Source organism: Protopterus annectens, chromosome 11.part0 (genome assembly GCF_019279795.1).
Source record: "Protopterus annectens isolate FY-2018-M chromosome 11.part0, PAN1.0, whole genome shotgun sequence".
NCBI lineage: Eukaryota > Metazoa > Chordata > Ceratodontiformes > Protopteridae > Protopterus > Protopterus annectens.
The window spans coordinates 63,192,694-63,205,193 of NC_056745.1; the positions used below are offsets into that span (position 1 = coordinate 63,192,694).

Here is a 12,500-nt window from a genome sequence, read left to right on the forward strand (position 1 = left end):
CATACTGCTGAACTTTGTGAGGATGATATCCACTTTTTTTTTTTAATAAATGTGATACTGTTTATAATGTATTCGTATGTATGATAGCTTTGTTGCAATCCATGGTCATAGTGATACCGTAAAAGTTTTTAATGTGTCTCCTTTTTACATCTCGTTAATGCTTATGCTAACAAATGATGTAGTCACTGTGGGAAGTTAAGACACAATTCAAAGAATGTGCTCTTACATGTACTAACTGTAAAGGTTTAGAGCATTTACTGTTGAATCGCCTCCTACTCCCTGGACATTTTTTATTCCCCCCAAAAAACATTGATTCTACAAACACTACGCATACAGATCACGTTACTGAGAATAACGAGAAACGGCCGGATTCACGGACCGCTGAGATGCCTTGTGATACGGTCCAGGCTGATAATGTTCTACCTTGTAAGAGTTCTTCAGCTGATCTGATTGTGGGTGGGAGTATCGAGAAAGATGACCATGAAAAACTGGAAACAGACACAATCTAATACTGTGCATAATACTGTATGTATTAGCATCAGGCATTGTAAGTGCAAAATAAAAGCCAAATCTTCACATGATCTATCAATAAGTTAACAATATAAGGAATGATACAAACAGACTTGTGTTAGAATGGTATGAGTCTACACATACCAGCATACTTGGTTTAGCTGGCACTATTTTATATATTTTACAAAATTTAGTGGGATTTTGAGGTGGACAAGTAGGCCGTTATACTGATTCCAGCATCCATGTCAGTCACCAACAGGTGAGCTTAGGACTTGAAGCAGAAACGCACTTGCTGCCTGCCTCAGAGGAGGCCCAAACAACTGCGAATGAATGAGAAGATTGATTATTGAGAGGTGATCCACAGACAACGAGGGGACAATGTGACTAAAAATGGTACAAAACTGCAATGGAACTCATCATCCTTTAGTGTACTCACTATAATTAACAAAAAGAAAAACCCAAACAACACAGCTCTTTGAGACATTGCTGTGAAGGGGAGGAAACAAGAAACATGCCCAACAACATTTCTACATTTTTCTGATTGAAAAGGAAACCAGACCTGTTCATGAAACAGTATTGATTGACACTTACGTGGTCAGTCATAGCATGTGACCACTGGGCTTTTGCCCAGTTAGGTTGATGTGCCAGTGTGGAGAGGATTTCCACTTTCTCTATGATGGTACAAACACAGTATTGCTGAATTGCTACATATATTAATTTTTTTATTTTTTAATATAAATATATATATATATATATATATATATATATATATATATATATATATATATATATATATACAGACCCGCGGTGGTGGTGCTGCGGTAGCGTTGTCGCCTCACAGTAAGATGCTGTCTGGTTTGATTCTCAGCTAGAGCATCTTCTGCGTGGAGACATGCATGAATGGGCGTACCTTCGTTGAAGGTTGTGCGTCAGGCCTGGCAAGCCGGTACGTAAAAATCAACTGCCAGTCATTAGCGGACCAGAGTTCCGCTGTGGCGACCCCTAACCGGAAAAAGCCAAAATACACAAACAAATATATATATATATATATATATATATATATATATATATATATATATATAAAAACAAATGCAGCAATTAGTGCAACCACCACAGCTATCATAAAATTAAAACTTTAATACAATAAAACTTTCATAAAGGTTAACGCTTTTGGATAACTTAGTATCCTTCATCAAATCAAACCTTCCATACAAACAGTTCAATATTTATAAACTTCATCAACGAGTCAAAATCACCACAGTAGTCTATTCCCCTTTAGGGCTGGTTTGAGAGGTTGATTGCTGTTCAGCTCAGGTAGTTTATCAGCCTGTAAGTTACCTATTCAATTCATCTCAGCTGTGTCAGTAACATGCACTAAGTCTCCTCCCCTTGCATTCTCAGTAATGACCTGTAGGGCTAAAAAGTGAAAGCTCAGACCATTATTCTCCAGTATATGTTTCATCAAAGGAGTCTTAAAATCATTTAACCTAATTTCGCTTATATGTTTAGAAATGTATTCTTTAAATTGGTGATTAGTCTTGCCAACATAAAAGGAACTGCATAAAACACAGCAATCAGCGTATATAATGTTTCTGGTCCTGCAGTCTGCATAACATCTTAACTTGTATATTTTGCATTCACTGGATGTTCAAAAGCATCTGAAGTTAAAATGCTCCAACAAGGAGTTTCCAGCTACAAAATAAGACCAAATAACCAAACTGAAGTACCCAGGAAATGAAGAGCCAACACTAGAAAAGTCTGATGTTTTGATAAAGCCAAATGAACCAAAAACACACAGTAGTGGCTGTTCCCTTCCTGGGTACTTCAGTTTGGTTATTTGAAGTTAAAATGTATTTACAATGTGGCAAATTATTTACACTAAATGAAATATTCATCCAAGCAACCTCTTCAATAAAACATCCAGGTATGTACAAGCACTGAAATGGAACATTTCACCCAAGTGACCCCTTCAGTAATATGTCCAAGTATGTGCAAGCATTAAAAATTAAACATTTACCTCTTGACCTCTCCAGTAAAAATGTCCATATATGCAGAAGTACCAGCTCAGCTTCTCTTGCATCTCTGTATTCGGTACTGAAACCCATTGCTTTCTAGTGTACCTTCAAGGCAACTTATGCACTTTATATGCATATTAGCTCATGTCTATGAATTGAACCCATGCACATATGTGTAAAACCCCTTAACAATGTCTTAGCTGTTCCTCTATCGCTTATTCATTAACCATGTTATTCATTTCTGATAGGAAGGCATGTTTACAAAAAGTCTTCTGCATTTCTGTAGTCATCCTGACAGTCCAGGATTTGCATAACTTCATAGTAGCACTCTTTGCAGATCAGCAGTACGAAAATGCAAAGCACCGGACTAGGAATACCACCCTATACCCCAGAGAGTAATCATAATCATATATATATATATAGATATAGATATATATATATATATATATATATATATATATATATATATATATATACACTTTCCTGGTCATCAAAGCCAACAGCTGACTATTTATGTTTTACCTATCTTTTTATCACTGCAGAACATCACCCTATATCCATCGCTTCTTGTCATATTCTCTGCTTTGTATCCATCACTTCCTGTCATATTCTCTGCATTGTATCCATCACTTCCTGTCATATTCTCTGCTTTGTATCCATCTCTTCCTGTCATATTCTATGCTTTGTATCCATCGCTTCCTGTCATATTCTCTGCTTTGTATCCATCTCTTCCTGTCATATTCTGTGCTTTGTATCCATCACTTCCTGTCATATTCTCTGCATTGTATCCATCACTTCCTGTCATATTCTCTGCTTTGTATCCATCTCTTACTGTCATATTCTATACTTTGTATCCATCGCTTCCTGTCATATTCTCTGCTTTGTATCCATTGCTTCCTGTCACATTCTCTGCTTTGTCACCTGGTCCTGCATTTGTCTCTCCCAACCTCTTGTGCTCTGTCTCTTCCATCTCAGCAAATATTTCAGTATAATGGAATGCTTGCTTAATGTATTTAAATACATTTAAACAAGTGTTGACTTATACATCAGACTTACATCTCATTCATTCTGCTTTATTTTGCGCTTGTAATTTCAAAGTATGACAGATACTGCACATAGCAACTTTAAGTATAGTTTGAAACATTCACAAAATTTAAGGTAGTTTCATTAGATATGTTCATATTGATGAGCCTTTGTAACTGTATTGTGAATATACACAATTTACAAATAAGTATGTAATCTATTTATGCTTATAACTACTGTTCTCATAAAATGAAACATAATTTGCCTATGTGAGACACACCATTCCAAAATAAAACAAATCTTGATCAGACAAAGCCTTAGGCTAATACTTTACATCCTGCTTAAGCATATAATAAAGATGTGGCTTACAGACTGAAAAACAAATCCATACTTCTAAATACTTTAAGTATGGCTTAATTCTGGTTATGCTCATATTAAAAAAAATGAAAGACATTACTCATGGGCAGAAAGCTCTTTCCTTTTCAGCTAGGCATGTGATGACAGACTAAGGCAAGATAAAGCAATGCGTGCAGATACCTACATGCACACATTGTGATACTAGGCCCTAGGATACCAAATTCCCTAAATACTGTTCAGCCTGTAAACCCTATTTTATTTACACCCTACTTGTCTACCCCCTCATCAAACTGCCCCATTCACTCTCATATTACCTGCAAAGGGAGTATTGTTCCTCTCTCTACCATATATGTGTAAAAAATCATTCTGTACACTGAGTATGAGACTCCTATGCTTGTTTTCAAATACACTTACCCAGACATATTAAAAGCCTAAGAATGCAGTTACCACATTCAGATTATTGCCAAGGAGGTCCTTTGAAAACACCAGAATGTTGCCAAATGAAGTTATATCCAGGCTTCGGTGCTATAGTCAAAACTATAGGAACAAATCTAGGCAAACAATCCTTAGATGCCTAGCCATTTACATGTTTAAGTACACTCACTTTAAAACTTCTTGCCACCTTTTGCAAGCACTTGTTTTTGTAAAATTATAATACAAAATGGGGAATATTTTCTAACTTATGGCTACAATTCTGTGCTGACTTTGATTGTGTTCATGTAGAGTTTGAATGCTGTTTATTTATTTATTAAATGTCCTTGGTCTAACTTTGATTGTGTTCATGTAGGGTTTGAATGCTGTTTATTTATTTATTAAATGTCCTTGGTTAGTTGTTTAAAATGTCTTGCTCGTGCACTTTATTACTGAATAAAGCTGTAAATAAAGGTCCCGCTTTGCAGAGTATAGTCTACGACTCAGCAAGCTTTATAGTAAAAAACATTCTGTTAAGATACGAGGAACGGCCTGACAAGAAAAAATGTTAAGGATAACAATCAAATGAAAGGTGATAGATAGTGCTGTCCTGTGTGCGACATGCTCATTAATCTACAGTGAACTGTGCTAAGTCTGATAAGTGCTGTGGGAACACTAAACGTGTGCAGGGTATGTCATATGTTTAAAAGCCTGAAATAATAAAAAAAAAAACACACACACACACACACACATATATATATATATATTTATGGCAGCATCCATCCTGGTGACAAAGTGTACACTGCTGATTGCTTCTGCTGTTTATCTTTTTAACCTTAAAGTTTAGATATCACTATAGCAATAATGCTGTACCAGGTGATGTGTGTATTACATCCAAATATATAACAAGCCAGAACTTTTTATGCGTTTACATTTATATGCAATTTCACAAGAGTGATGTTATTTCTTTAATTTAAAATGCAGAGAATATATATATTTATATATATGTATATATATATATATATAGAGAGAGAGAGAGAGAGCGGGAGAGAGAGGAATACATCTGTATATATATATATATATATATATATATATATATATATATATATATATATATATACAAACGTAAGTGCATTTATGCAAATTCTGGCAAGACTACAATAAGAAAGAGACTGAGATATACTGGTGATTTCTTCCTTTGGAGTGTCTGAATTCTCTTAATGAATTAGATAAATGCAAATACAAGATCATTTTGCAGAGTACAGTAGATACTCACCCCCCTCACATGACCAGTAAATGATAGACAGAGCTGGCCCTCCCACATTAACAATAAACTCAAATTGCTGGAGACTAAAAACTAGAAAAGGAAAAGCATTGTGTGGGGATGCAATATTTGTGATGCTTTTGTCTCATGAAGCTAAAGCAAAAGAAAATATTATCCCCCAATACTGCCAGCGATGACAGTCTATCCCATTCTAATGTGTATCTGCTTGAACAGCAGATTCAGGGTAGTGAAGTGACAGGCTTCACATTATAATTGTGACTATAAAAAGAAAGGACAGATCGGAGGAGCTTTGCCAAAATAGTAGACCTTCACATACAGGGATTGCAGTATGAAGACTTATCCATGGAAAATAACTGAAAGCAGAAGGCAGACATCTACCCTTCTGATCTTGCTTTCAGGAATATTCATAACACCCATAGTGAGATAAGCTCCTTGTTTAACACCCATAGTGAGATAAGCTCCTTGTGTAACACCCATAGTGAGATAAGCTCCTTGTTTGCACCACCTATTAGCATCATGTTATGCTTAAAACGGGGAGCAGATCAAGTAATTTCAATTTGTTTACACTGCACGGACCTTCACCTAAGTTACTAATCAAGTATAACTACAGGCTGTGGATGCTTTTAGTAAGCATATGTCCATTATTGATAGTCGGCCCTTGTTGCAGATATAAGAAAATGCATGCATCGAGTTTGCTCAGTCAGGCTTTCTTAAATGCTAGGATGGACATAAGATCTAAGAGAATGGACTGAGCATGAGGGGCTGCAGAGATGAAACTTATACTGCTTAAACAGCTAGTTAAACAACTAGTTTGATGATGAACCATTGACAGAGCTGTGCAATGCTTGTCAATTGATCACTGCTACAGTATGAATTCTTGTCCATCCCTTGGTGGAACAATTTGTTCATATCTTACCTTGCAGAGTAGCAATGGTAAACTCTGCCTTCCACTTCCAGCTTATAATGCTTAAAGAAAGTGTTGACAAAAATGCAAGTAACTGGTCTGTATATGCTCTATTCAGATGGCTGCCACTTTAGTTCAGTATATTGTAGCTGAATTGCATGGTGGCCCAAGTACTTTAGTCACAGTACAAAGGAGTACAGTTAACCAGCCATTTGAACAGACACCTTCTCAGGCATATAGGAATCAGAGGTGATCAGTTTGTTTGATAATACTTTTAATCATGAAAGAAGGTTTATTCCTTATGCTTATTCTATCATTGTGGATGACTTTGTAAGGATTCTTGCACATGAGGGCTTACAACTCAGATATTCTTGAAACTGAAGAGACTGCCACTAGGAACAGTAGCTTCCAGACAAACATTTTAGTGCCACTGAAAATTCTGGCTCCTTGTAAGTTAGATTTTTGCTAGCAAAGTTCAGATCTCAAAGAGAAAGTACTGGATTCCTAGGAGTTACAACATAAAAAACTGCCATCAAGCACCACTTGTACCACATGTAGGATGACAAAGAAGTGTCCACCAGTAGCCAGGCAGGAATGGCTGAAAGGTGTACTTTAATGGAAACATAAGAAAGGCTACATGCCAGAAGTTCTGAGCAGTATTGCATAACCACCGATCTCCTGCACTGTGAGAGAGGAATCCATTTAAACCACTGAAGGCATTGTTTCTATTTATTTAATTATTCATTTACTTCTTAATTTATGTTTATTTTGGGGGTAAGAGCACAGATCCGCCGGGCTCAGCCCAGGAAGTTACAGACATTAAATGAGAAAAAGTCAGGGTAGCAGTGACATTCATATTCACAAGCAGTATATGTATTTGTGTATGGTAGCTCTCTTACACTCGCGTGTCAGTTTATGTCAGGTTATAATAATCTGGATATATACCTTAATTTGTTAACATAGAATGTTATTGTCACCTACCAAAAGTAAATTTGTGTTGGGGGTAGAAAACAATATGAAAAAGCACTATACAACCTGGTAAATGCACAGGTTTAATGGAGAACGGAGCAAAACAGAAATATAGAACATAATGTGATAAAACTGCATGTGCAATAAGGCACAGAAGAACTGATGGAACTGACAAGTGACAATGAGAAAACAAGATATGATGACTCTCTGTGTACACTGAATATTGAAGGAAAAGATTACGAAAACTACGGGCTGCTTGTATATATGGATTATTACTAAACATCAAGTAAATAAGTCTCCTTTTAGCTTTTAAATATATAAATTCAATCTAAAAAGGAGAAAGGCTTTTCAGTATTTCTAAATCAGAGTCCCAAGTCTTAGGTGTTTCTGAAGCGGCATAAGTTGCTAAAACCACACCTATGAACCTAAATCATTACTGAATACTAAAACATTACACAATCCCCAAGTATGTTGCAAGGCAACCTGCTAGGCTAGTAGTCAATGATTTGTGTCTTGTCTTCGGGGTTCAGGCTTTAATATGCCTGCATTAGTTTCCTCAGGTACTCCGATTTTCTCCTTCCTCCCATAATCTGATATGTGGCCTATCTCTAATATTTATATCTATATATCTGTATGTATATCTGTATATATGCATTGATTCAGATGGCATTACCTCAGTTATAAAACACCCTTGTTAATGAATTAAGACATCAGATTTTACACTTGTATGTCAGGTAATCAGCATGCTTTCTGTTGCTGGAACTTTAACGGACCACTGAGTACTGGCAAATGTCAAGCAATCATTAGATAAAACTGGTTAGCTGCAAGCATGTTTTCACTAAAGGAGGTCTTGTCTATTTAACCTGGCATATTGTATAAATATGTTAGCAATGCTGACATTACATACTTAGATACTATTTACTTTATCAAGTATTTTGTTAATATCAAGACCACTAAAGAGTGCCACAGAACATATTCTGGTTAATTGGTCAAAATCAAGGTTCCATTAAAGGTAGATTGGTTTTAGGACAGCAAGTTAAAACTCTGTATAATGTTGCAAATGGTATGTCGCAACCAAGCCAGTATTGTTCAACTTTTTTTGTTTAATCTATTTAAAAAAAAAAACTAAATATTTACCTTTAGCTTCTCAGATGACAGAAAACTAGCATCTTTGCGTACCAGCAGAATTAATTTATATTTTCAATTTAATCTTTTAAGTGAATTAAGTATTGTAAATAATGTGAATTTTACCACTGCATTACCAGTTTTGTATACCCATCTGATTAGATGAGTGTTTAAAGCACACAATGGTATCAGGAAACATGGGTAGCACTAATACTAAAAATGGAATACATAGAGTTATTTAACCCTCTGAATTCCAAAAATAAAGACAGAATATCTAAGCAGATAGGTAAGATGTCCCTTCCTTCTGCATTAGTACCAAATGGTGGTATTTACTAATGGGATGTAGGGATAACGTCCCTTCCATTGTAGTATGGAGCAATGGGTGCAATGCCCCGTTTAGGGGAATGGCTGTTAAGTTATTTTGGTACTCTCTATGTATTTAAGAATTTCATTACTCAGGCAAACATAGCTTATATTATTAAATTAAACTGACAAATGTTAGTACATCCAGGTAGATGACATTCTACTTTACTGTACCAGACCCCAAGATTTGGAAATACAGATGTTATGCAGATATTTCAGAAGTAAACAATCCATTTTACAAGTATATCCATGACCTATACTTAAAGGAATCATTCCCACTAAGATTTTCAAAGTTGCTATTTAAAGCAGGATTCGATTGGCTAAAGGTCATCATATCAAAATAGTAGAATTAATATAAGGTCATCATATCAAAATAGTAGAATTTATATAAGGTCATCATATCAAAATAGTAGAATTAATATAAGGCCATCATATCAAAATAGTATAATTAATATAAGGCCATCATATCAAAATAGTAGAATTATTATAAGGTTATCATATCAAAATAGCAGAATTAATATAAGGTCATCATATCAAAATAGTAGAATTAATATAAGGTCATCATATCAAAATAGTACAATTAATATAAGATCATCATATCAAAACAGTAGAATTAATATAAGGACATCATATCAAATAGCAGAATTAATATAAGGTCATCATATCAAAATAGTAGAATTAATATAAGGTCATCATATCAAAATAGTACAATTAATATAAGATCATCATATCAAAACAGTAGAATTAATATAAGGACATCATATCAAATAGCAGAATTAATATAAGGTCATCATATCAAAATAGTATAATTAATATAAGGTCATCATATCAAAATAGTAGAATTAATATATTTAAGCATCTCTGATGCCATGCTATAGCTTACCAACCAATTTTAGGGACTATTAAGCTGCTGTCCAAGTGGTCCTTTTTATTCCCTGATCACTACTGTCTAAGCAAATCCAAAAAGGAAGACAAGTGTCCATTAAGCTATATTAAGACATTTCTAGAATTCTTACATTGTCCATGCATCCTGATAAAATGCTTTGGTTCACCAAGCCAGTGTAATTGCTTGCTTCTGCATGCATGTAATGCTCAACTAAGATAATGTAGATTCCTTGGTGGGCTCATGTTCTGCAGAAGTACCTGTTGCAGCACTTTTAGGCCTTGTCCCAGATGGAGTCTCTGCAGTGGGACTCTACAAGCTTCATCACAACACCCCAAAGGATATGCTGGTGTTATCAGTTTAGTCCTAAACTGACCTGCCAGTAGTTTCCCCATGATTCAGACTGCTATTTAATCATCATAAGCATGTAAGTGACAAACCCTCTACACTATGGAGTGAGAAATTATCCATCTTTATTTTGGAAATATTTTAGTAGGTACACACTGCAAACAAAACACAGATAGATAGATAGATAGATAGATAGATAGATAGATAGATAGATAGATAGATATAAATATATATGCATCATCTGTCTTGCACTCATCAGCACACTGCTTAGGGTTTTTAAATTTCCTTTTATGACTTGTAACTTAGTGCTTCGGATGAGTATACAAGCATCATGGCACTTTTCATAGACAAAGACAGGAAGATGAAAGGTAAAAAGCTAAAAAGGAAGCAGTTCACATTGCTGGATGCACAAATGCAGTGGCATGAACTATATTTAGATAGCTTAAATGGCATGCACTACTGACCATATGAAATAAAGCTGTAATATCTACAACTGTACACCCTCACTAGGCCTGTTATGTATAGTGTTATTGCATGGATCTGTGCTCTATAGGACTGTACATTCTCTCAGGGGTGGACTGACTGGTTACAGAATGATTTTGAAAACACTGATGATAGAACCAAACTCCACAGCACTGCACATGCTCTGTCACATGAACTCTCATTACTCCTAGAGCCAAACTCCACAGCACTGCACATGCTGTGCCACATGAACTCTCATTACTCCTAGAGCCAAACTCCACAGCACTGCACATGCTCTGTCACATGAACTCTCATTACTCCTAGAGCCAAACTCCACATCACTACACATGCTCTGTCACATGAACTCTCATTACTCCTAGAGCCAAACTCCACAGCACTGCACATGCTCTGTGACATGAACTCTCATTACTCCTAGAGCCAAACTCCACAGCACTGCACATGCTCTGTCACATGAATTCTCATTACTCCTAGAGCCAAACTCCACAACACTGCACATGCTCTGTCACATGAGCTCTCATTACTCCTAGAGCCAAACTCCACAGCACTGCACATGATCTGTCACATGAACTCTCATTACTCCTAGAGCCAAACTCCACAGCACTGCACATGCTCTGTCACACGAACTCTCATTACTCCTAGAGCCAAACTCCACAGCACTGCACATGCTCTGTCATATGAACTCTCATTACTCCTAGATCCAAACTCCACAGCACTGCACATGCTCTGTCACACCAACTCTCATTACTCCTAGAGCCAAACTCCACAGCACTGCACATGCTCTGTCACATGAACTCTCATTACTCCTAGAGCCAAACTCCACAGCACTGCACATGCTTTCTCCTCTCAGGCACCTACCCTTTGGCAAGCTCTCCCCATCGACATTAAGGAAATCAACACTTATTCCAAATTCAAAATGCAACTCAAAAAGCACTTCTTCGTCCAAGCCAAATGATCCTGTTCCAACACAGGACATATCACCTAGCATCCTTTCTGAGTATCTTCGTCTGTCTCAAGATTTACTGAAGATTGACCTACTTTAGAAAGTAATGCATACATTGTACATTACACTCTGCTTGATTGTACATTGCACTGTGCTTGTTCACTGGAATGCATAGCCACATTTATCCGTGTAATTAGTCTGAGCTATTCTGTCACTGCTTATCTTTCGGTATTTCACTCAGGCTGAACCTGTCAGTATTGATCAGTGCACCACACCGATCAACAAATATAAATAAGTAAAAACTATGTGCTAATATGTATTTTACTGTTTCAGGTTGAACCACACAGTATTGCTGCAAAGGATGGGCGTATCAGAGAAGGTGATCGCATATTGCAGGTGCGTGCATCTCTATATTAATGTGACATTAATTTATATGAAACAAAGTTATGATGGAACTTTTATACCTTTGCCCTTTACAGGCAGTGCTATTTTTTATTAATTCTTTGCTTTCACTAAAACAAAAAAAATAAACATGTATTGCTGGTATAACTTGATGATGTAGGTCTACAAATTGTAAACACAAACATTTAAAAGTAATTAGAATGTTGAAGAAAATACATTTTAAGAAGCATTAGAAACTATAGTGCTAATTCATGACTGTTGGCAACATATATGAAGCTATATGCATGCATGCATAAATACATACATAAATATTAATATATATATATATATATATATATATATATATATATATATATTAGTAAATATATATAATGTCATTTCTTTAATTGAAAGGTGTTCTGTCAGTAGTCTTATTAAAAGAAAAAAAAGAGGAAACTCATTATTAGTGCTGATTTGCTAAAGTCAGAGTTGCAGAAAGTATT

At 35.8% G+C, this 12,500-nt stretch overlaps 1 protein-coding gene across 2 annotated transcripts in view; it reads left to right on the top strand.

Annotated features, from left to right (window-relative positions):
- PDZRN4 (PDZ domain containing ring finger 4) overlaps positions 1–12,500 on the top strand; it is a 953,431-nt gene that overhangs the window by 876,205 nt on the left and 64,726 nt on the right. For both annotated transcript variants that reach the window (XM_044087444.1, XM_044087445.1), the window contains exon 5: positions 11,950–12,012. In XM_044087444.1, coding sequence (XP_043943379.1) covers positions 11,950–12,012 — 63 coding nt within the window. The remainder of the gene's footprint in view (positions 1–11,949; positions 12,013–12,500) is intronic.